We start from the raw sequence: 25048 nt of genomic DNA on the forward strand, positions 1-25048 counted from the left end.
CCAAGTTCTTTATGACTTTAAAATCCAATGGTTCATGAAACTTTTGCCCTTGGGCATCTTGAAACACAGGGAAGCAGTGCTGACCCCTAGCTTCCCGCCAAACTTCCGGACAAAAGGAAGTACCGTACGTGGCAGTGTTATGGGGGGGGGGGGGGGGTTAAGGATACAGGCGGCCCTGGGGCTGTGGGTTCCACCCTAATGGTGGACTTCTCCATTTTCTGTACTAGCTTCTCAAGTTCCCCTTCAGAGTCCGAGCCACTTTCATCAGTCTGATCTTTCTCAGACTTTGCTGACCTCTCTTCCTTCAGCTGTTCTAACACTTCCTGTCCCTTCTCTACTGCGTTAGAACACACTTTATCCTCTAGGCAGCTCCTAAGCAGTTTCCAGATTGGTTGCACTCCACCTTTTAAGATTCCTTCCTCCCAGGCAAAATCCAGATCTCTCCCTAATTCGTCCCAGCTGGACAGCGTCAGGTGACCCGACACTGCGAACCAAGGGGCAGCAATATCTACTTCTGATAGAAATATTTCTAGAGTTCCTCTCTTCAATTCTATCTTTTTTGCTTTTAATAGTTCCTTAAGAGCAACAAACACGAGACAAGATTGCTAGTTCCCCATAATATCACTTTTGATTTGCCCTTAACGGGACCTTATCACTCCAGCCCGGAGACCTTATTGCCTCTTTACTGAGGTCCTGATTTGCCCTTAACAGGACTTTATTGCTCCAACCCGGAGACCTTATTGCCTCTTTACCGAGGTCCTTCCCTTTCGTCCCACCTTACCTGGGAACTTACCAGTCTTTTGCCCTGTCTGCAAGGAGTTCTGAGCTGTAGAAGATGTCCCCGTATGGACCACCAATTGTTGCCGCCTCACCGACCAGCGGAAATAAGGAAGCAACCACGAACTCTTCTCCAGGAAGTTTATTCAGGAACCTTGTACTATAGAATCATTCATTCATCTCTTTTCCAGCCCCCAGAACTCGCGGGTTAAATACTTTCCCTGGTCCCAATCAGCATCAGTTACGCGGCAAAGCATAATAGGCCACGAGAAATCATGCCAGCTTGCATCACAAACTGGAGGCACTCAACTTTTCTAAATAAGGACTTGTTTATCACGATGCTCCAAATAAGGACTTGTTTATTGCGGTGCTCTCTGCTCAGATACTGGAGCAGGCCATACACAGATACACACACTCACAGTCACACATGTACACACACATACTTGTTATAGACTTCTTATTCAATATTGGGGGATTCAGTAGGTAAATGATTATATTTTCTTCCCAAAGTATAGGGGTTTCTCAAAAGGAATATTTGGAAATTTGGTTGGAAAATGAGTTTTAAAGTCAAATTACAAATGTAAGGTTGTACAGCTATTGATGATTTACAGTTTCATTAATTTCTTACAAGATTTATTTATTATTTTGGGTGCACTGGTGCTCTTCTTAGAAGATTTATTTATTATTTTATGAGCATTGGTGTTCTATCTGCATATATGAGACAGTCAGATCAAAAGTTCAAGCTGATCGCTGACTACGTGGCAAGTTTGAGGTCACTCTGATCTACGTAGCAAGTTGCAAGTAGGGGTATAAATGGCAGAAACACTACCAGCATCAAAAAGTATAGCCTAAAACAGGACAGTGCACCTGGTGCCTGTGGGAATGTGTGTGTGTGTGTGTGTGTGGTGGGGGACGCTAGAAAAAGCATGTATACATGCACAAAGGCCCAGGCACTCACACTGACCCATAAACAGAGACACCTGAGAGAGACAGGTCTCCGTTCAATGGCAGGGCCATCACTTTGCATGTGGAAGGCCTTGGGTTGGATCCCCAGCACCAAACCAAAGCAACCTCACTAATTGTGTGTTGCCACAATCCTCCTCTCATGTACAGAAACAGCCAGTCAGAGAAGTGTACCTTCAAAGGAGCCAGGCCTGATGGCTTCTGATGGCTCATACCCGGAATCCCAGCTCCTGGGAGCTGGAGGGAGGAGCGTCAAGATTTCAGGCTAGCACTGGCTACGTTAAAAGTCCTAGGACATCTCAAGCTACATAAGACCTCATCTCACAACTAATCCAAAACCAAAACCAAAACCAAAACCAAAGAACAAATAAATCATAAAGGAATTGTTGATAATGATAACAACTTAGTTGCCAGAAGAAAGAAAATGATCTTTAAAGAACTTCACATGTCCACCCAAAGGACCATTTTTAGTCACTAAAGTGATTACTGAAAACATTATAAAATGGCACTTCACATTTTGATGACTTACTAGAACAATTAAAAATGCAGCAGACAGTAATCCCAACATTCAGTAGGCAGAGGCAGATGGATCTTCATAAATTCAAAGCCAGCCTGTTCTACATCATACATGCTAGGCCAGCAAGAGCTGCATAGTAAGACCCTGTCTGTGAATGGATGACTGGATGAATGAATGAATGAATGAATGAATGAATGAATGAATGAATGAATAATGAATGAATGAATGCAATGGACAGGTCTGGAGAGATGATCGCTTGGCAGTTTCCGGAGGACCAGAGTCTGGCTCTGAGTACCCATATAGCGACCTACAACAATCTGTCAACTCTAGCTCCAAAAGCTGTGACACCCTCTCCTGGACTTCCCATACGTGGTACCCAGACACTCAAGCACACATACACACATTAAATAAATTAGCCATTTTCCAAGGAAATATCCAACATGCAAATAATATATAATAATAATAATAATAATAAATATAAATTATGATTAATTTGGGTGAGATCACATGTATGAAGAAACAGGAAATATGAGCGAAATTGCTTTTGCTGGCTTTGTGAGGTGCTGTGAGCTGGTGAGGTGGTTATTTCTTTTCTAACGCCTATGATTTCTCAAAACTCAGTTTTTGAAGATAAATAATATCTTGTTAGTGGAAACAAATCTGATGTCAAACAATCATGTTTTCTTTATTTGATGTAAAGACCATGTCCAGTCATTTTGCCGGCCTTATGTAGAATACGGAAGGGAAGGGCGAACCAAGTGGACGGAGCAGACACAAGTGACGGCTGCGTTGTCTGTTTCGATCACATTTGGGAGAAAGTGCCCTGGGTAGGAGTATCAGAGTGTGGCATCCTACACATTAAAGACAGCTAGCTCATTCCAGGGGTTCCTGGACTTAAAGAGTGAGTTCAATTAAAAACTAAGCTGATAACTTGAAATTCCATGGGAACAGAGAGTAATTAATAAACATGTTGTATAGAATAAAGCAGAAAATTGATTTTTGCTTGGATGGAACTTAGAAATTAGGGTGGTTATGGGAGATCCCTGCTCAGTCTCCTCATTGATGCGCCGCACTTGTAGATAACACAGTTTGGAAAATATGTTTCAAATACAGTCACAGTTCTACTAGGATTCAAAGATGTGATGCCCATCCTAGCAATTGTTTCTTAAAAATACAAAAACAAAAACAAAACCAAAAACAGTCTGTGGAGCTTTTCCAATGGTGTTGACACCAGAGTAGCATTTTAGGACCCAGCTACGAGCAGAGCGTTTCCTGAGACAGACTAAACTTACAACAGTGTCTGACTACAATTGAGAGGAAAGATGAAGAAGAAGAATAGGACTTATTCCATTGCAAGTGATAGACACCCATTCCAAATTAGCCTGAGCAAAAAATCCAAAATAATATAAAATAATGTAAAAGTTGGTTGGTGTCGTAGTCTGTTTTCCAGTGCTGTAACTAAACACCACAGACTGCATAGACCGTGTAGAAACCAAGTTCTTAGAATCAGTCTTGCTGTGATGAAACACCATGGCCATCATCAAAAGTATCGAGGGCAGGAACTTGGAGCAGGAGCTGACACAGAGACCACGGAGGGTGCTGCTCACTGACACAGAGGCCATGGAGGAGTGCTGCTCACTGACACAGAGGCCACAGAGGGCACTGCTCACTGACGCAGAGGCCATAGAGGAGTGCTGCTCACTGACACAGAGGCCATGGAGGGCACTGCTCACTGATGTGGAGGCCATGGAGGGTGCTGCTCACCGACAATGCAGAGGCCACGGAGGCCACGGAAGGTGCTGTTCACTGACAATGCAGAGGCCACGGAGGCCATGGAGGGTGCTGCTCACTGACAATGCAGAGGCCACAGAGGGTGCTGCTCACTGACACAGAGGCCATGGAGGGCACTGCTCACTGATGTGGAGGCCATGGAGGGTGCTGCTCACTGACAATGCAGAGGCCACAGAGGGTGCTGCTCACTGATGCAGAGGCCACGGAGTAGCACTGCTCACTGATGCAGAGGCTGTGGAGGAGTGCTGCTCACTGCTCATCATGCCTTGCTCAGCCTGCTTTCTTATAGAACCCAGGACTCCAGCCCAGAGATTGAACTACCCACAATGGGTCTAATTCATCAATTGCTGACTGAAAAACTGCCCTACATGATTTTGGAGGCATTTTCTTAATCAGGACTCTGTTCTCTCAGAGGACTTTAGCTTGTGTCAAGTTTATATAAAGCTGTCCAGGACAGTCACTCCTTGACAATGTGATACATAAGCATGCTACCATTAACCCTTTCCTTTCTTGCTCACTCCCAGGATCTCATAATAAAAACACAGAACTCTTAAAAGTCCAGAGTCTTTACAAATTCAAACAGTAAAAGTTGAGTCTTTTTAAAATATTCAATCTCTTTAAAAATTCAAAATCTCTTTTAAAAAGTTCAAAGCCTTTCAACTGTGGGCTCAAAAATTTGCTGAATATTTTCTTCAAAAGGGAAGAACCAGTCAGAATGGTTTGGACTTTTCTATGAGTCAGGTCAGTGTGTGCCAGTTACCATTTTTCATTTACCTTTGCAATGCAACACTTATCCCAAGAGTTGGGACGAACAGTGTGCCCTCTTCAGGTTTGTCCTCCAGGCCCTGTCCCTTCTTGCCTGCTGTGATTTCCTTTCTCACTGCTTCCAGCATAGACCCTTCTTCCAGTTGTCTTGCCTTACAAATGTCTCCTCGTCCTCCTGTCCATCGTAGCTTTCCATGGGACTTCCTGGGCACACTGGGACTATATCAGTGTGCTCTCTTATCATACCAATCCCTTTGGGTGACATGTACAGTACATAGAATATTTTAGATTTTTCTGATGTTCCCCACTAAAATATAAGCCATAAAGAAATGTATGTTTTTCTTGTCAACTAGGACTCAGTTTTCCTAATGGGACAGCAGTGGTTTGTTGTTGTTGTTGTTAGGAGTTTGTTGTTTTTTGAGACAGGGATTCTCTGTGTAGCCCTAGCTATCCTGGAACTCACTTTGTAAATCAGGCTGGCCTTGAACTTAGAGATCTGCCTACCCCTGCTTCCTGATTGCTGGCGTTGAAAGTATGAGCCACTGTCTAGCTGAAACAGTGGTTTTAAGTACCAGTATTTTAAAGAAGGTGGGGATTTGTTTAATGCTGTAAACAGCCCTTTAGTGAGCAGTTCAGGCTAGGCTCCTCTATCCTGCTCAGCTGAGCAAGCCTTCTGTTTTCATAGCTGTAGAGGGCGGAGGGCACGAGGCCAGCTGGCACAGAGAGGGCAGGAGAAATGCCGTGTGTCCTCCCCTTGAGTATGATCCCTGGAACTCCACATCTCAGCTACTTCCAACTTTTCATCCTGATGTAACTCATGTGGTTGTACCTAGATATACCCAAGAGCTCAGGAAGTTGAGTTTTTATTCTGGGTACACATATGCTCAACCCAAAATTGTTCTAATGCCCCCAAAAGGAGACCAGATACTGGGAGATGATCATTTCCAGCTACATTCTAGCCCATTGTCCAGAACCTGGTGGGTTGGTAGAGGAACACTTACGATTTCGTTTTCTTGGCTGCTGTAAAGCAACAAGGAATGACACAGATGAGTGCTTGTTAGATCCAGTAGAAGGGTTTCGGAAGTCTCGGGTCAAGCAGTCACTTTGCTGGTTTCTTCTAAGTGTGAGAAGGCCTTCATTCTGTCTTCCGTCCTAGCTATGGGTCTTGCTGGGATGTCTTGGCATGCCTTGTGATAGAAATATTTCTCTCCTTTTGTCTTCATATGGTGTTTTCTCTCTCTCCCTCTGGTGTGCATGCATGTTGTGTGTCCAAATGTCTCCTTTTCAGCCAAGAGAACAGCAGTCACACTGGACATGAGCCCACTGGAACGACAAGACCTCAATGTGAATTAGACCCTGTGTCCAAGTAAAGTCATATCCTGAGGTCCTGGCTACTCAGAATTCACAGGTCTAAAACATGTTTGAGCTGTATGTGAGGTAGCATGCACCATTCAACACAATCAAGTACAACGTGAGTTCACTGGCTATGTAAGTTTAGGGGTGGAGACACAACTCAACAGAAGAACTCAGAGTGCTGTGATCTGTGCCACTCAGGCTCTAGGCGCTGGTCACTGAGGAGCTTCCTCAAGCAGGTCCAGCTGCCCCATCTTCTTAGCTGGAACAACAGTGCTCTTGGGGAGTGTACAGGGTTACTAAAAGCCTACCATTTCTATACTCTCATTGGCCATTCTAAGTCAGAACCAAATAAGTCAAGCTTCAAGGTTAGCACTCCAGAAAAATGCAGAGTCCCTGCACACTGAGTCTTTTCAGCAACATGGGTTCCTAAGCATGCTGGGCTCTGCCCACATCCTCCTCCCATGTGTAAGCTGCTCTGAACTCGGTCCAAATCATATTTCATTTATTGTTGTCACTCCCACAGCTCCCTCTGGTAAAAAAAAAAAAAAAAAAAAAAAAAAAAAAAAAAAAAAAAAAAAAAAAAAAAGACTCCTAAGCTAGCAACAGAAGGGGAAGGTCCATCCTGTTGTCATCAGGAGGGTGGAGCCGGAAGCCTCCCCACCAAGCAGAGGGATGCTCATCATGAAAAGCTTCCTGTGGTTTCTGCTGACTCCAAGTTCTAGGATTCAAGCCAGGTGGCAGCTCTGTCCTCCCCTGGGCCAAGTGTGAATAGCCTATTGTGCTGTCTAGTTTTATGTCAACTTGACAAAAACTAGAGTTAATCTGGATGGAGGGAACCTCAATTGAGAAAACGCCTCCATCACATCCTGCTGGAGGGCATTTTCTTAAGTAGTGATCAGTGTGGGAGAGCCCAGTGCATAGTGGGTGGTGTCATCCCTGGACAAGTGGTCCTGGGTTCTATAAGAAAGCAGGCTGATCAAGGCATGAGGAGCAAGCCAGTAAGTAGCACTCCTCCATGGCCTCTGCATCAGCTCCTGCCTCCAGGTTCCTGCCCTGCTTAAGTTCCTGTCCAGACTTCCTTCAGTGATGGAAATGTAAGCCTCCGCAAGGCTGCTTTGGTCACGGTGTTTCATGGTAGCAATGGAAACTCTAAGACCTCCAGGTGACTTGGTATTCCTCCCTCCTCTCATGATTCTGCCTGGGGCAGCTTAGCAGATAGCATGGTTACTACTCCATGCTTTTAGGTCACACTCATAAGATTTTGCAAGCCCGGATCTAGAAGTTTCTATTACATCAAAATGATTCACGTGTTTATTTGTAGAAGGCAAATAATGCCTTAAAATACATCAAATGTTAGTGAAAATAAAGTATTCCTTTACTTTTTAAACTGTTTTCCAGCACGAGGGCCCTGGACCAGGTGACTATGAGATGAAAGCACCCCCAACAGGCTCTATTACTTCTTGTTTTCGATCTAAGGTTCCCCGATTCTTGCCTGTCAGTTCAGTAAGTATTCTAAGAGACACACTGTGGAGAGGGTTAGGTCTTAGGATTTCATGTGTGTGGGTTGGGGCAGGGCAGGCAGAGAAGGGATCTGTACGATACCATGGCAGTGTTCTGAGTTGTATGTTGGTGGCCATGTGAGAGTACCCGTGTCTGGAAGCTTCTGACATAGGACCACCCAGGGCTCCAAGACTGTAGTTGCTTTACAGAGCATTGGGTTTTCTGACCTGGCTGTTCAGGCTGACACTGACATGAACAATGCAGGAGCTTTGTCAGACACCCGAAACTGCCATTCTGAGTGTGTGCACGTGGCTTCTGGGGGCCTAAGATGTCAAGGGTTTAAACAGAAGGACTGTTTGTTCCTAAAGCAGATAGGACAATTCCCCGAGAACAGAGTTTACCAGTTCAGACCTGGGCGTGGTGGGGCAGGACTTCAATCCTTTGAGAGGAGGTGGATCTGTGTGACTTTGAAGCCAGACTGTGTGTGTGTGTGTGTGTGTGTGTGTGTGAGAGAGAGAGAGAGAGAGAGAGAGAGAGAGAGAGAGAGAGACAGAGAGACAGAGAGACAGAGAGACAGAGAGACAGAGAGAGAGACAGAGAGAGACAGAGAGACAGAGAGACAGAGAGACAGAGAGAGAATGCACGTATGTATGTGTGTGCATATGTTTGTGTGTGTGAGAATGTATGTGTGTGTATGTATGTATATATGCATATGCATGCTTATGTGTGTATGTATGTTTGTATGTGTGTGCACATGTGTGTATATATATGTGCGTATACATATATATGTAGATTTATATGTGTACATACATATATATGTAGATTTGTGTATATACATATTTCTTAAAGGAGACATGATTTTATGTTTAAAAAGCACTAACTGCTCTTCAGAAGGACCTAAGTTCTGATTCCCAGCACCCACATGGTGGTTCACAATCATCTGTTACTTCAGTTTCCGGACGTCTGACAGCCTTGTCTGAACTCCTCAGGTACTGAGCATGCACAGGGTCACAAACCTACATGCAGACAAACACGTAAAAAATTTTTAAAAAGATTTTTTGTAGTTGAAAAAAGGTGTTAATTGGGGGTGAGGAAACACACACACACACACACACACAGGCGCACGTGTGAGCTGTGGTGACCCCTCCCTGCAACCATGAAATTACTTCATTGCTACTGTTGTGAATCATACTGTAAATATTTGATATGCAGGATATCTGATATTTGACCCACAAAAGAGTCTTGACCCACAGGTTGAGAACCACTGCTTTAAGGGATCATTATAGCTTTTTTAAAAAATAAAATTTTCCAGGGCTGGCGAGATGGCTCAGCAGGTAAGAGCACTGACTGCTCTTCCGAAGGTCCTGAGTTCGGATCCCAGCAACCACATGGTGGCTCACAACCACCCGTAATGAGATCAGATGCCCTCTTCTGGTGTGTCTGAAGACAGCTACAGTTAATTTCACCGGAGCAAGCTGGCCGGAGTGAGTGGGGTCGGAGCAAGTGGGCAGAGGGAGCAGGACCAGCAGAGGTCCTGAGTTCAACAGCAGCCACACACATGATGGCTCATGGCCATCTGTACAGCTACAGTGTACTCATACACATAAAATAAATAAAATAAATATTTATTTAAAAAAATAAAATAAATCTTTCCAAAGGACTGGGGTCGCCATACACAATGTAGATTGAGTTACTTCTGTCATAAAGGCAGGCCCACTGTTGTCATTCTGAGGCTCTTAGGTAGCCCAAGCCTGGCAATTATTTCACAAAAGAACACCTTAATTACCTCAGTGGCCTTTTCTGTTTTATATGGGAAAGCCTCTCTCCTCCCTGAAAACCCACCAAGCCTGGGAAGTGTCTGGAGATAGGACCACAAGGCACGGACGATCTACTTCTCAGGCTTCCCAGGGTAAATGCCCTGACTGTGGGCTGCGGGCATCTGTTTGCAGAATTGCTTAAGCCCTTTTCCTAGAAACATCTTTTTTTTTTTTCTTTCAAAATAAATGTGTTTTCCTGTCCAAGGTGATACATCTGATGTAAAGAATTCGCTGTTTCTTTGGGACAGTTCTAGAGCCCAAGTGAGAGCTATCAGCTCTGCTAACTGATGCTTTAGTTTCTGGGAATTGCTTCTGATTCTGGAACCTCGGAGTCATGACTATTGCATATCCTTGCATATCAGATTCCCTCTTTTGGAAAAGAACTCCCATCTGTATCGAGGACAAGTCAGTCTTTGCCAATGGTTGATCTGAGAGATGGGGACGGCCTCATCATCTGGGGACAAGCTGCACAACTCTCGGTGGGGACCTCCACAAAAGTGGGCAGGCACCTCTTCCTCTTCCAGTAGATGAGAAGTCTACCAACCAGTCAGCTAGAGATTTCCCTTGGAATCTATGATGTTCATTATGTTATGAGGTGTGAGGATTTAAGGGGACAGCCAAGAGTAAACTTTTGGGCTTTGGGGATTAGGAGTCCAACAGCAGAAACTGCCCACAGGCATCCTTTGCCACCTGATTAAACCCCCAAGAAAACTGAGCAAATTGCTAGAAAGGGTAACAACCACTAAGTAGGGGCTGGAGTCCAGGGTTGATGCTTTCTCTTAGAGAAAATTTTAGTATCACCTGGTAATAGTAAAATTAGGGCTGGAGGATCCTTGGATCCACAGCCATCAGCCTTTGGAGGGGTGGTTTTTTTGTGTGCACCACCCCCAATCTCCGTCTGTGGGCTGGCCTGTCAGGCCTGCACACTCACGCTGCAGCCCCATTAATAGCACTAATAAAGGCTTCCGCTTCCCTTGACGTGTGGCCAGGACTCGATTACATTTCCAGGCGGTTCCTTTGCTTTTGGCCAAGCAAACATCCTGCCTTTAAAAGCAGTTTTGGTAGGCAGCTGATGTCATCTAGCAGGCTGACTGCTCTGTTCCATGCGCAGGGTGGTGCAGCTACCACCCACGGCCTCCCGGAGAGAGAGGATGGGCAGGCATGTCTGGAGCGACAATAGTTAATGACGGCAATGGAGCCAACACGCCAACTGCTGACTGGACCAGGCAAAACCACTGTACAAATTGGTGTCTTGGCGCCATGCTGGGTCCTAGCATGAGGATTCAAACCCAGGCCTACTAGATCCTGAAACCCATGTCAGTATGGTTGTCCTCCTCCTCCTTACTCATTCTTTCTGTTTGTGTGTGTGAGTATGTGAGTGATGTGTATGTGAAGTGTGTGTGAGAGAATGAGAGAGTGCGTGTGAGAATGCATGTGTGTGCATGTGCATGTGTATGTGTGTACACGCACGTACGTGTGTGTGTGTGTGTGTGTGTGTGTGTGTGTGTGTGTGTGTGTGTGTAGGCCAGAAGATGGCATTGGGTGTCCACCCATTTCTAGCATTTCCTACCTTATTCCTTTGAAGCACAGTGTCTCCCTGAGTTCATGTTTTTGGCTAAGAAGGCAGCCAGCCAGCCCCAGATGTCCCTCTATCTCTGGAGTTACAAGCACATTCACGGTTGAGACTGCCTTGTGCTGGGTGCTGAGATCTCAGCTCAGGCCTCATGGTTACCTAGAAAGTCCTCTTGACTACTGAGCTGCCTCTGGAGCCCCTTTCTGCCTTTTTTTTTTTTTTTTAATACAAAGAAATGGTCTTACTGTACAGTCCAGTTTGGTCTTGATCTTCCTGCTTCCTCCTAAGTGCTATGATTACAAGTGTGTACCGCCATGTCAGAACCCTGCCCTTAACTGCTACAATGATGCTCCTTCAAGGGGCCCAAGATAAGCACTCTCTTCCCTTTCAAGAATGTGTGTGCATCCCTCGTGGGAAGCAATGACCACAAGCTAAAGTCTCGGTCTCAGGAAAGAACATTCATTTCTGCTTTAAAGTGAGACTTTGGCTAACTACCTGACAAAATGCTTTGCTCAAGAATTTCAACAAAGCGAACACATGATGTTTAAAAATGAGCACTCAGGGCTGGGCGGTGGTGGTGCACGCCTTTAATCCCGGCACTTGGGAGGCAGAGGCAGGCGGGTGCCAGGACAGCCAGGGCTACACAGAGAAACCCTGTCTCGAAAAAACAAAAAAAAAAGAAGTGCACTCAGGTCAGATGGGTGGTGATGGCGCATGCCTTTAATCCCAGAACTTGGGAAGCAGAGGCAGGAAGATCTCTATGTTCAAGGCCAAGGCCAGCCTGGTGAGAGTGAGTTCCTGGACAAGCAGGTCTACACAGAGAAACTTGGTCTTAACAAAAGGTACTCAGGCTAGAGAGGTGGCTCAGGTTAAGAGTCCTTGCTATTCTTACAAAGGACGCATGTCAGGAGGCTCACAACCACATACATGTATATATACAACTATACACGTTTATATACAACCATACACATATGCATATACCCACAAACATACACATAAAAGATGCTACTATGAGAACTCATGGAGCCCACAGAAAGAGCTCAGATATGCCTCATTCCCTTGTGGGAAGCAGTCTGGGCTTTTGACTTAGACATGTCGTTGCAGAATTCCATCTGGGCTGCTAGACCAGAGGCTAGACCAGTATACCTGACTACTGCTCCTGATCAGTAGTCAGGAGGAATATGGCGTCCTCTGAGATAACAATTGCCTGGGCTACTGCCATTTGAAGAAATTGTGTTCCAAGATCTCAGGAGAGAGTGGATGAGCCCTCATCCAAGGTGGTATCAGCAGTCAGTGGCTTTCCTGTCCTTGTCTTGGCATCTCCCAGTCTCACAGTGACTCCCAAAAAGGAGCCTCTTCAGGTCCTAAGACATTCCTTATCTCTCTCCTCAGGAATACGTCACCCACAGCTCATCCAGGAGCTGGACACAGGCACTTAGGGTGTCGATCTCATCAAGCCCAATCTTTTTTTTGTCTGTTTCAGAAAACACCAGGCCCAGGAGCATATACAGCTTCAAAACAGTACCCTAGGCAGTCTTCAACCATTGCCAAAATGGGTAGAGAACACAGCCTCTTCTTCAATAACACAATTGGCTTTTAAAATAAAACAAGATTGGTGCCAAGCTACCTTGAGTGTTAACAAATTCTTATGTTTAGAAAATGATCCTCCCTGTTTCTCGCGGGGGTTGACCAATGAGCAAGAGAAGTTGTCTGGGTGACTGTCATGTCTGAACAGTCAGTTGCTCCGCTTAGTCCAAGAGTGTGGCTGTCCCTGAGACTGGTCCAGGCTGTGCCTGCAGCAGTGTGCACGGCCCAGGTGTCTAGGTTATGTGCTGTGTGGCCTGGGCTTCTCCAGCTCCATCATGCTAATGTTGGATGGCCTCCAGATCCCCTTGAAGACAATGGGTTGGTCGCATCAAGCCACAGGTAGAACTGACAGGCTCCCAAAAGGTAGTACTCTCTCTTTTTCAACTTCTTGAAAAGAACTGAACCGTTACACAACCACATGACAGCTAACATCCTGGCCAGTGATGGCTACATATCTGACAGAAGTCTCTGGAAAATACGAAGGAGCAGAAAAGGCTCTATTGCCTAATGACACTGTGATACAAGTTTGTGATGACACCCATAGAAACAAAGCCATTGCCTGTCTGTTGTATGCACGTATGCCACTGTTTTACAGGACTATTCTCTTAGCCAGAGTGTCACCACCCTTCTCCATGTGCCGGAGGTCATCATACAGAGGCTCATTGACTGTGGATCTTTTCTCAGACAGAGGGAGGGCCCTGGTCATGCTGCCCAGCCAGTCACATGCAATTCTGGCCTTCGTACATGACCTCCATGAGGAGCTTATTGGTGTATAGGCTGGGAAAGACCTGACTGTGTGGTGCTCTAAGGGCACACATGTACCTTTCTGTCCAGAGTGAGCCCAGTAACTTATTGGTTTCCCAGAGTTAACTTTAGAACTATATCTCAGTTTGTCACTGAGAACTTGGGGGGGGGTGGGTATAGACACTGTGTCTTCCTCAGGAAGGAATTTTAGCCATAGATGCACGATAGCTATTGTACAGAGCAAAAAGAGACAGCTATTATTTTACTGGTCTGATCATTGTACTATGGCTTTGCTCTTTTTGCCGTGTATCATTTTCTATATGTTTAACCCATATGTGTGCACATGTGTATGCCTGTGTATGTGTGTGTTGGGAGTTACACACGGGCCTTCATGTGTGATAAGCATGTGTTTAACCACCAAGCCTCAGCCTAGCTCATTTATCATTAGTTTAGAGTGCATATATCATTAGTTTATATATATATATATGTATACACACACACACACACACACACACACACACACACACATATATATATATGGAGAGAGAGAGAGAGAGAGAGAGAGAGAGTCCACAGTAAAACAGTCTATTATGGGATAGGTTCAGTATGTTAAAGTGCTAGAATCCATGCAACAGCTGAGCATGACAGCATGCACAGTGCTGGGACAGAGGCGAAAGAGGCAGGGCAGGCAGATCCCAGGTTCTAGCCAGTTAGTCTAGCTGAAACAGCAGCCTCCAGCTTCAGTGAGAAGCTGTCTCAAAAGATGTTGTTGAAAATGATAGAAGACACTCAAAATTGACACACGGCCTCACATTCAGGCATAGGCCAGTGTGTCCATACATACTGGTATACACACATGCACAACAACCTCCTCTCCCCACCACCCCCCTCCCCGTACCGTGGTACACCCATTGCAGCTAAGAACACCCTATGCATCCTCAGGCCTCTTACATTCACTCTTGACGACATCAAATGATGTAATCTCATGTTTTGCTCATCACGGTTCCAGAAGCATGGGCCATACCAATTACATAGGTATGCCATATATATGCATGCCCATATACCATATAACATATGACATCTAGCTTTATGTTTGCATACAACAGCCAACTCACTTAGTGAGTGTATATGTCCCCATTAAGTGCCTGTGACTCCAAGTCAATGGAAATCTTTAGTATCTACTATATGCTTGGTTGAGGGGCTTGGAACAAAGATGAAGGGCCATGGGATTGAATTTGGAGGGGTACTAAGGAAAACGGAAGGAGCCTAAGAAGCTGGGGGAGCTGTGCCAAGGGCCTCCAGCAGATTCCTGGGGTCTGAGGCTTCGAGACTGTCCTCACACAGGTGACAGCCGTGATGTGAAGACCAACTCTCTCGTCTTTGAATGCCAGATCACTGCTGGTGTCCAGATGAGGGCCACATGTGTTCAGTGGAAGGAGAAGGCAGCAGAGCTAAGCTCCAGCACATGTAAATGGGAAGAGCCTGGCCAACACCCAAGGGTCCCAGGAGGTTAGGGTAGGCAGGGAGGAAAAGGGAAGCCAGACAGGGGCAAGGAGGCCATCTGCACAAAAGCCCAAGGCTGGGACAAGCATCTGCTGAGGGAGGGCCAGAGGAAGAGTGGCCCTGCAAGAATGAAGGAGAGAGAGAGCATGGGAGGGTGCACAGCTGTCAGAAGGGTAGGAGAGTGGGCCTTACACACCAGGAAGTCCCTTCCCGGTCCAAGAGGACCAGATAGGTCCTAGGCCTCAAAAAGGAAGAAGAGTCCAGGGCTTTGGCAAGTACTTAAACAAACATAAAGCCTCTTTGCTTTGCTATATTTAAAAAGTGAAAAGGACACATTTGCTCTCTGGATTTAGAAGCCCCTACAACATGGTCTTCCTGGCTTCACGTTTGGGGGAGGAAACTCCACCTCCCACCATCCTGGGCCTTGTGGAATGTCAGAGCTTCTTGCCTGCTGGGAATAACATAGTGATGAGGCAGGAGGCTCAATGTTTTTGTTCGTTTGCTTGTTTGCTTGTTTGACTTTTTTTTTTTTTAAACAGGGTCACACTGTGTAGCCCTGGCTGTCCTGAAACTTGCTTTGTAGACCAGGCTGCCCTCGAACTCAGAGAGCTGCCTGCCTCTGCCTCCCTCATGCTGGGATCAAAGGCGTGAGCTGCCCAGGAGTTTTATTCTTCAAATGGGCTAAAGTTCCTGTATGATAATTTTAAGATGAGGAAACAGAAAATGGATAGACCTGGTTTGACATTGAGCTTGATGACAAAACAAAACAAAACCAAACCACTCAGGAGGCAGAGGCAGATGTATCTCAAGGCCAGCCTGATTTGCAGAGGTGAATCCCAGGACAGCCAGGGCAACACAGAGAAACCCTGTCTTGAAAAAAATCAAAAGCATTGAGGTTGGCTATAAGATCCAACATTGATACTTAGCAGCTAAGAACATCCTGTGCATCATGTGACATGTCTGAGACTGACTTAGGAAGTTCTGTGCAGGCACCACAAATCTACAGAACTACAGACCTCCCTCGATGGTCCCCACTCCATCTTAACCCATTTTAAATTCCTGGGGGATTCTCCAGGATCTTAAGAAAGCAATCCTGTCTCCCTTCCTTTGTCTGCTGTGACTTGTGTCTCCCTGGGTCCTTGCCCTGGTTCCCCTGAGCAGCGCTCTCCTCCTCCACCCCACCTTCCAGCTGCTCTGTGAATCTGGCTCCAACCAAAGGGCATATGACTGCAAACCTCTCCCACTGTGTTCATGTGAAGTTTCCTCTTCATTAGGCAGAGGATGTCAAAAGTCACAGCACTGATGTGGGCAGCCTGGCCCTTTCTTACTTTCCCACCCCTGTCCTGCCCCTGTTCTCTGGACCCACAGATGTAGATCCTGCCCCAGTGACTATGTGGCAGGCATGAACATGTGGCTAAGGACCACAGGTTGCCTGAGTGACCAGTCCTATCTACAGCTTCATCTGTAGCATTCTAGATGTCACTTACTTATGGCTGTGTGTGTGTGTGTGTGTGTGTGTGTGTGTGTGTATGAGCACGCACGCACGGACGCACGCGTGCTTACCTTATCCAATCTTTGTGTGGACACGTGGATTGCTCCCATGGTTTAGCTTCTGTGAACACAAATGTATAAATATCTCTTTGGGGGACTCAACTTCTAATTCTTTGGGGAATTCTAGTAGAGCTGAGGATTATAGAGAATTTTTAAAATTTTTACACAGCTGATGATGTCTTCTACATCAAATTTTCAAACATCCATGAAAGTCTCTTTTCCTGTTGTCTGTACCTTTGTTGTCATGCCCAGGAACTCATGCCTAGGAAGTCAATAGAATATATGTCCTTAAGATTTTCCCCTCTGCATCTTCTTCTAGGATTGTTAGAAGGTCTTACATTTAGGTCTTTTGATATTTATTCTTACTTAATTTTGAGTATGGTTTTAGGCAGGAGTTGAACTTTATTCATTTGCATGTGGATATCCAGTCCTCCCAGCCATGTTTGTTAGAAGGTCTGCCCTTTCCCTATTGAATAGTCTTGGTATCTTTGTTTAGTTATTTGAAGGATGGACGGAGGACTAGCTGGAGGTAAGACAGTGAACTTTTTGGTTTGAAAGATACACCAGATTGAGCCATGGAAGATAAGCTAGTAGCAGTGTTCCCCCATGGCTTCTGATTCACAGTTCCTGCCTGCAGGGTCCTGGTTGAGTTTCTGCCATGACTTCCTTCCATATGGAATGGGATCTCTAAGGTGGGATATACCCTTTTGCTACAAGTTGCTTCTGATCACTATTTTATCATAGCAATGGAAAAGCAGAGTACCACCGTAGTGGCTATTTCTGGTTGTCAACTCAACTCTATTTGGAATCAATCACAGGGCTCACCTATGATCCAGATCTCCAGGCTGGAAGACACACATTTCTGATCTGGATCTTGGCATGGAGATCTTGAGGCACAGTGGCTTTGAAAAGCTTAGGCCCAGGGAAGGTAGTGCATGCTTTTAATCCCAGGAGACTAAGGCAAGGAGAACTCCGAGTTCAAGGTCAGCCTGGAACAAAGCAAGTCCCAGATCCAGGCATGGTGGTACACACCTTTAATCTGGGCTATGCCTTCTGCTGGAGACCTACATAGGGACATTGGAAGAAGGAAGGTTCACTCTTCGCCTGCTAGCATTTACTTGCCAGCACATTTGTTGGAACCTATTCTACAGAAGACTGGCTGAGACAACTAGCCTCCTGGTATTGAACAACTACTAGATTCTTGGATTTCTCATTCACAGTTGCCCATTGTGGGGGTAGTTGGACTATAATCTGTAAATTCCCTCAATATAGATTCACAATAAATTCCCTCAATATAGAGAGATGTTCCCTTAGTTCTGTGACTCTAGAGAACCCTGACTAAGACAAGGACAATGGATATAATTTCTAGTGATTTCTGTCTTCCAAATGTCCTTCACTAGTTACTTACCTGGGTCTTCAAGGGTATACATTTTCCCAGGAATTGCCTGACATTATAAACTATATATATATTAAGCCTTTAACCCCAGCACTCAGGAGGCAGGAGCAGGCAGATCTCTGTGAGTTCAAGGCCAGCCTTGTCTATAAAGTGATTCCAGGACAGCCAGAGCTCTGCTACACAGAAAAACTCTGTCTCAAAACAAACAAACAAACAAACAAGTAAAAACAAAAGCAAAACAAAAAACACAAAAGACAAAAACAAACAAACAAACAAAAAGGTATACCTACGTAATTTCAGTGAATAAAAATTGACAATTATTTCAAGTAAAAAAGGAAGAAAGATACACCAAAGCTGGGTACCACCACAGCTCACGCCTTTAATCCCAGCACTTGGGAGGCAGAGGCAGGCAGATTTCTGAGTTCGAGGCCAGCCTAGTCTACAGAGTGAGTTCCAGGACAGCCAGGGCTACACAGAGAAACCCTGTCTCGGAAAAAAGAAAAAGAAAAAAAAGAAAGATCCGTCAAAGTGTAAGAGTCCAGGGCAGAGTCTCTACACATGTTTAACCTTTGATGGTTCACAACCAAGCTCATGGCTTTGAAGAAGGTAATGAGTGACTGACTGCCGAAGTCTAAAGGTGCGTTTGAGCAAGGGAAAGGCCAAGTGCTTGAGAACAACAGGGCAATGGCAGTCTTCACCTGGATAGGTTCTCACACGTGCGTGTACCCGGCATGTGTGAGCAGCGTGTGGGTCCACAGCAGTCCATCCTGGAGTCCCACACACGCCTCCCAGTCTGTCTGCACTCACAGCTGCCTGGGATCTTCTGTGCACCGTTATTTGGGAAATCCACAGTCCCTTGCTCAAGGAACCACTACTCTAGCTTCGGGGCAGGGAATGGAGGCAGGGGGCGGGGGGGGGGGGGGGGGGGGGGGGGGGGGGGGGGGGGGGGGGGAGTGGCGGTGTTGGAAGATGGGTGTCACAGAACACCATTCAGTTCCTTTCTTGCCAGCCAGCCTGGTGACTCTGGTAGCAGTTTGGTGGCTTCTAGGTACTCAAGGCCCTTGGACTGGTGTAGTCTGCCCTGGGATACTGTCAGAGAAGACCTCTATGGCACCAGTGCCCAGAAGTCCATTATCCTTCTGCTGTGGCAATGAGAAGTTACTTGTGTCTCCATCCTCAGAGCCCTTGAGCCCTTCGTGTCCTTAGAGGGTGGCAGAGGACAGAGCACGGACCCTGTATTCTCAGACTCTGTTACACAGCAGGCAAGTGTGGTTAATACATGGTCTTTTTCCTGGGGACAGAGTCCCCCCTACCAAGGCTGTGGACTGCTGAAAGGGTTATTAGCAATTGACTGTGAGCCCAGTGTCATGTGCATGGCCCAGTGCTTGCACGGATATATATAAGTGTGTCAGTGTGACTCTCATCTCAGGGGAAGACATAGGAGAGAGGTTCCCACCAGTTCTTAGGTAATGAAGACAAAGAGGGAGGTGGTTGTGTCCTGTCTGTCCGTCTGGAGGGATCCACCCTGTACCATTATAACAGAAGGAAGAACCAAGCCTGTGGAGCATCTCAGAAGGGACTGAGTTCTAGTTACATAAGCTGCTATATTTTGTATCCTGGGGCCTATGGCTTTTGTCACAACTGACTGGATCAAGACAATGCACATCCCCATGGGAAGGCAATCTACAGGATGCCAAGTGACCCACACAAGTGGGCTCAAGCAGTTCTTCGTGCTTAAGAATCAACTGCTCTGGGGCATAGTGCTGTAGGTGTTAGGGCAGGGGAGGGCAAGGCTGAAGGCCAGTGTGGTGGTCTTCAGAGTCCTCAAAATGTTTTTCTTACACAATCAGAATCCACAAAGCAGCTACTACTCCACTGTTACTTTGCAGAGGAGAAAACGGGTACAGAGAGGTTAAGCAACTTGCTCAAGGCCACACAACCAGTGTAGGATCGAAAGAAGTTCCTGGTTGGGTGGTAATCACAGCGTCATTGTCCTGCCTCTGTCACAATAGGATGAAGGTCATAGCTACTTTAGCCCCGGATCTCTGCCGTGAAGTGCGTGACCGAGGTTCCTGGGAGCAACTCTTGCCTGTTGCATGACCTTCGATGAACCTCTTCTTTACAATTAAAAACTTGGTGACAGTTTCAGAGGATCCCTGGTGGCAGATAGCAGGGGCTTTGCAGGCACCTCTAGAGACTCCCAGAGTCCTTGGCTCAGCACTGTGTGGCTGGTCTCAAGGCTGCTCAAGCCAGGGAGAAAGAGTTAGGAGGTGGAGTGGACAAATGAGAAGCTTGTTTAATGTGAGGCTTCCAGAGGCCAAGAAATATGTGCATGCTGATATCTGAGCAGTGAGTCGGGAGCTTGCTCAACACTGAGCACTACGGTACCCCAAAAAGAGCTGGAGAACTGGCAGCTGAAAATCCATTCATATTCGCTTCTGCAGATTAACAGTTAAGTCAGAAGTACAAGTGTGTGTGTGTGTGTGTGTGTGTGCGTGTCGTATTTGCTTCAGAAAACGGTGTATGGGTTAGAGGGTCAGAGTGAGGGAGCACAGGGTAGCCCCAAGTTTTGTTCCCAGATTTAAGCCCTTATGCAGGCACAACGTTGGCTTTCTTGTTCTCTAATGAGGGCTTGTGAACACAGTCTGTGGACTGGAACAGGGTGGGGTTGGGTGGAGAGGGCAGGAAATGCCAGGATTCAGGAAGTCTCTATTGCCCGACCCTCCATTTGACTAGTTCCAGATCTGCATGGCAACACTGCTGAACGGGAGACGGAGTCTCTGCCTCTTCCTCTAGCCTCCCCTGATCGGGTAGACACCGCCACCGTGGATATGACAGTCTTAAAGGGGAGAACATTGAGGGCTTGGGTGTGTAACATGATACCAACTGTCAGTTACTACAATTTGTGTGCTGCCTAAGGAGGAGGTGGCAGCTAAGGAAGCTGGTCCTCGGAGCTAGGTACTTGGGAGAGACAAGATGGAGAATCCAAGGTCAGCCTTGGCTACATCCTGGTTTCAAGGCCAGTGTGTGGGCTACATGAAATCCTGCTTTGAAAATAAGTGGGAAGGGGGTTAGGGACGTAGCTCAGTGGTAAAAGGCACATCCTTGCCACTTTAAGGCCTCTGGGGTTCAATGTGCAACACGACTTCTATTGAAGGGGAAAAACAAACAAACATACAAACAAACCCCTCTGGCTCCCCACAGAGCCCTTCCTTCATAGTCTCCCAGTGTCAGGTCACAGGGGCAAGGGCAGAGACAAACGCTGGCTGCCCTGGGAACATCAGAGAGCTCTGGACTAGACCAGCTCTAAACTCTGGGGGAAGTCACGGAATGGCTGTCCTCAAAGTGTGGGTGCTGCCACCCTGGGAGTATAAAAGGGAATCCCTTGTGGGGGAAGAGGTCATGAGCTTGTTTGTTAACTTACATCATTTTTTAAAAAAAAAAAATTGGTGAAAGATCTGTAATAGACAATTTATATTTGTACAATTATACAATCATAATTACTTCAGATGCATTGCTATGGGCTTCTTTACATAGGTCCACCTGGATGTGTTCCAATCATCCCACTCTGATCTAAGCCAGATCTCACGTGGAAGTTTATCGGGGAGCAGTACACAGAGGCTGCCTCTGGGTGAGGGTGGAGGGAAGAAGAGAGTGATGCTGGGAGGGACTGCCTAGCACACGTGCACGGGGAGGATGTTCAACGATGGCCACAGGAGAAATGTGTTGTCTTGGCAGCCACTGATGACCTGTCCTGCTGTCATTGGGTGATGGAGATGCCTGATTGCTAACACCCCCAATCCTTGAGGTTTCCTATGGGTAGGTTTATTTGAAAGACGGGCCACAGGCCAGGCCCAGCCCTTGGACCAGGCCCAGACTCCTCTGCCTCCTCCAAGAACTTCCAGGCATTGGCCTGTCCTCTAGCCTCACTGCTTACCCAACAGAACTCAACCTTCTCAGAGGCTGGGCTTCTTCTCTCCTCCCTCTCCTTCCTCTCCTCCCTTCAGCCCTGCTTTCCTGGTTTCTCTTCTGACAGTTTCTTCTCCAGGGCCTGGGTCACTACTCTTATGCTGAGCACCAGGCAAATGAACACACTAGCGGGAGGTGGTGGTGCACGCCTTTAATCCCAGCACTTGGGAGGCAGAGGCAGGCGGATTTCTGAGTTCGAGGCCAGGCTGGTCTACAGGACAGCCAGGGCTACACAGAGAAACCCTGTCTCGAACCCCCCCCCCCCAAAAAAATGAACACAGTATTCAGACAGTCCTGTTTCCCCTTCAAGGGCCTTTTATTCAATTTCCAAAGTCGCTGTAAGGTACTGGGTCTGTCTCCCAGCGCCTCCAAAGAGGAAATGCTTAGTCAGAATGTATTTGCTGTCTTTCCCACTGCCAAGATTGACCACCAAAGTATGCCAATAGTATCTGCCTTTCCTTTTTTTACTCTAACAGAATTCCATAAAAATATAGATCTCTAGCATATATATATATATATATATATATATATATATATATATATACACATATACATATACACATACACACATAGAGACCCTTCAACCAAGGACTGAATATCCTCCCTTTGGCCTGTGGCTGTGGCCAGGAGGCACCAGCTCTCTGAGGACATGAGGGGATAAGCAGGGTACATCAGTCCACCATGGAGCCAGACTCCAACAGCTTTCTCCACAAGGAAGCTGTGGTTGGCATGGCAACTCAGGGCAGCTCCCACCCCGTACACATTCTAACACAAGAGCAACGTGAACCTGAAAGAGCTGCACCCAGAGAGTAGGGAAGACAGAAAGGAACTTTCTGCTAGGCCTTGGAAGATGGCTTCCTGAGGGAAAGTTTCAAACCAGAGTGCATGGCTGATGAGCCAGGGAGGGACATCTGCCCAAGGACCTGACAGAGAGCGCATGGGCACAGAAAGGTGGGGCAGTCGGGTTCCTCCTCTGTCTCTACCCAAGCATGGCCTCTGTGGGAGCCTAGGCAGGGGAGCACAAAAAGCCAAGCTGGGGCTTTGGGTTACTCAGCAAAGCCTAAGGTGAAAACTGGGCAGTGGGTGATGAGGTGTCCTGGACTGAGGCCTATCAATAGTCACTTGGATGTAACTCACCCAAGCAGGCGGCTCCTGCACTGTAGGGAAAGCCTTGAGGGACTATGTACTCAAGGTGCTAGAAAAGAACCCTGTTTTGTATTGCAAGGCGTATCCTAGAGGCCACTGGCACAGGGCCTAGGAGTCTACCAGCTGGGGCGTGTCTCCAGGGAGATGACAGTGAGTGAAAATGGAAGACGGGCAGACTGTGTTTAGGGGCCTGGCCTGACACGATCCCCCAAGGCACGTGGTGGTACACAGAAAGCACATATAGTGAACCCCTAGGAAACCTCCCCATAAAGGGACACCAGGCATCAACAGTGATAATTTGGTCTGGCAAGCATCCAGGAGCCCACTGTCCTCTTTGTGTCTGGGACCTCAAGCTGCGGCTGTCCTGGACAAGGCTTCAAGCTTGCACTGCCCTGAGATTGGATGGGGGAAATGTATCCGGGGTTCTCCAGCATGTCTGCTCACAGCTCTGCGAAGTCGCTTAGATTCAAGACAGTTTGTCTCCCGAGGCATCAAGAAAGCCATCCAGGAAAAGTCTGGCTACCCAGAGGATGGCTGGCAGGCAAGTTCATCTCTATGGTACACAAAGTCTGGACTGGTTCATCCCAAACCAGGAAATGCGGGGCGTCTGGGAAGCAGAGGAAGGGGCTTGGCTCCCAGACACACCTTTTATCTAAAAGGTGCTCAGCAACAGTCAGCCTCTGGGGAGCAAGGCATTTGCTTTGGATGCAAATCTTGTCTACCCAGGTTCAGTTGGGAGCTCAGGCCCAGCTGGGCCTGCAGGGTGTGGAGTGTGGGGGAGAAGTGGCCTGGAAGCCTGTGAAAGTGTTCACTAGTTATCTATTCCCTGAGGCCCCACATCTGTATGCACGTCCTTCCCTGCCCCCTGCCTGTGTCTGCCGCCCCTGGAAGCTGCCGCAGGGGCTCACAGCTCTCTGGCGACGATGGAGAAGGGAAGCACAGGGCTGCTGGCCTCCAGCTCCAGGGCTATGAGGAAGCAGTCGACTGCTGCTTCGCTCTGGCCTTGGTCCTGCAGCACCTCCCCCAGGCCCTGCCATGCTTCGTGGTAGGTGCTTTGCTTCTCTACAGCGTCCCGCAGCACCTTCTGGGCCAGGCTCTTGTGGCCCAGCTTACTGAGCATCAGACCCTAGAAAGGAAGCACAGGACCAGGTTAACTAGGCCACCTGGGCAGGGGGAGCTTAGCAACCAGGGCGAGCAGCAAGAGTCAGGTCTGGCTGGGCCACAGACAAATGACCGTGCCCTTTACTCATGCAAAACCCATCTGTCCCTGCCCAAGCCCTGCTTTAACCTGTAGGAGCTACGTTTCTCTTGTCTTCAAAAGACGGGGCCTGATTTTGAGTGGCCCTGTGTGGGGAGTTCTGGGCCCTCCATTCACTCTTCAACAAATGGGAAAAAAAAATAATACATTTTCTCAGTGCATGGCCATCTAAGATGGGTGGCAGAGATGTGTCAGTGGATGCAAAGCTGTCTAAGACAGCTCCAGCCAGGAGCATGATGCCTGCAGCCAAGCAGCAAGGAGCTGCCCCTCACCCCACGGGCACTGACAGCACGAAGGCTATCTAGTTTTGCAACAAAGAGGGGGCGATTCTCTGCCCGCCTCAGCAGCCTCAGTCTTCCCCGGGGACTGCTGGGTCCTGGGACCAAGCAGCCAGCAGAGCCTACGCTGGCAGGTGCTGGGCACAGGAGGGAGAGGGTCGGGGCACAGAGCAGTTGCTGAGAGAATGAGCAAGAAGGGGCTCTGGCATCAAAGGCCCTGGACGCCCTGGGTCAGGTGCAGGAAGTATGGCTTTGCAGTTTAGTTCAAAGAACCATTGCAAAGAGTTGCAAGAGAACTAGAGGAAGTGCCAGGAATTGTCACAAATGGGGTGGGAAGTGAAACTGGCAGCCTTGAAATCCCCTTCCTCCATACTGGGGACAAGGGACAGGGTGTGGGCATGGGGAAGGCTTCAGGTCCCAGAAAGGTTGCTCTGTACCATTATACTGACCTGTCACTTTGAAGGCACCCCATGATGCTTAGAAGTGGGGGCTTCTCTTGTTCCAAAGAGTGGAGGTAAATCTCCAACTCTGACTTCCTGGGTAAGCAGAGGACGGGG

The 25048-nt window shown here is 47.3% G+C and overlaps 2 protein-coding genes across 2 annotated transcripts in view; one reads left to right on the forward strand and one right to left on the reverse strand.

Moving 5' to 3' along the window:
* Stpg4 (sperm-tail PG-rich repeat containing 4) overlaps positions 1-12685 on the forward strand; it is a 61586-nt gene extending 48901 nt beyond the window's left edge. The window contains exons 6-7 of the mRNA XM_031356898.1: positions 7568-7672; positions 12543-12685. Of these exons, the coding sequence (XP_031212758.1) occupies positions 7568-7672; positions 12543-12659 (222 nt within the window). The 3' untranslated portion in view covers positions 12660-12685. The remainder of the gene's footprint in view (positions 1-7567; positions 7673-12542) is intronic.
* Positions 12686-22101: 9416 nt separating this feature from the next.
* Positions 22102-25048, reverse strand: part of Ttc7a (tetratricopeptide repeat domain 7A) — a 105571-nt gene continuing 102624 nt past the window's right edge. The window contains exon 20 of the mRNA XM_031357419.1: positions 22102-24081. Coding sequence (XP_031213279.1) covers positions 23860-24081 — 222 coding nt within the window. The 3' untranslated portion in view covers positions 22102-23859. The remainder of the gene's footprint in view (positions 24082-25048) is intronic.

This window comes from Mastomys coucha, unplaced genomic scaffold (assembly GCF_008632895.1).
Source record: "Mastomys coucha isolate ucsf_1 unplaced genomic scaffold, UCSF_Mcou_1 pScaffold6, whole genome shotgun sequence".
In the NCBI taxonomy this organism is placed as follows: domain Eukaryota; kingdom Metazoa; phylum Chordata; class Mammalia; order Rodentia; family Muridae; genus Mastomys; species Mastomys coucha.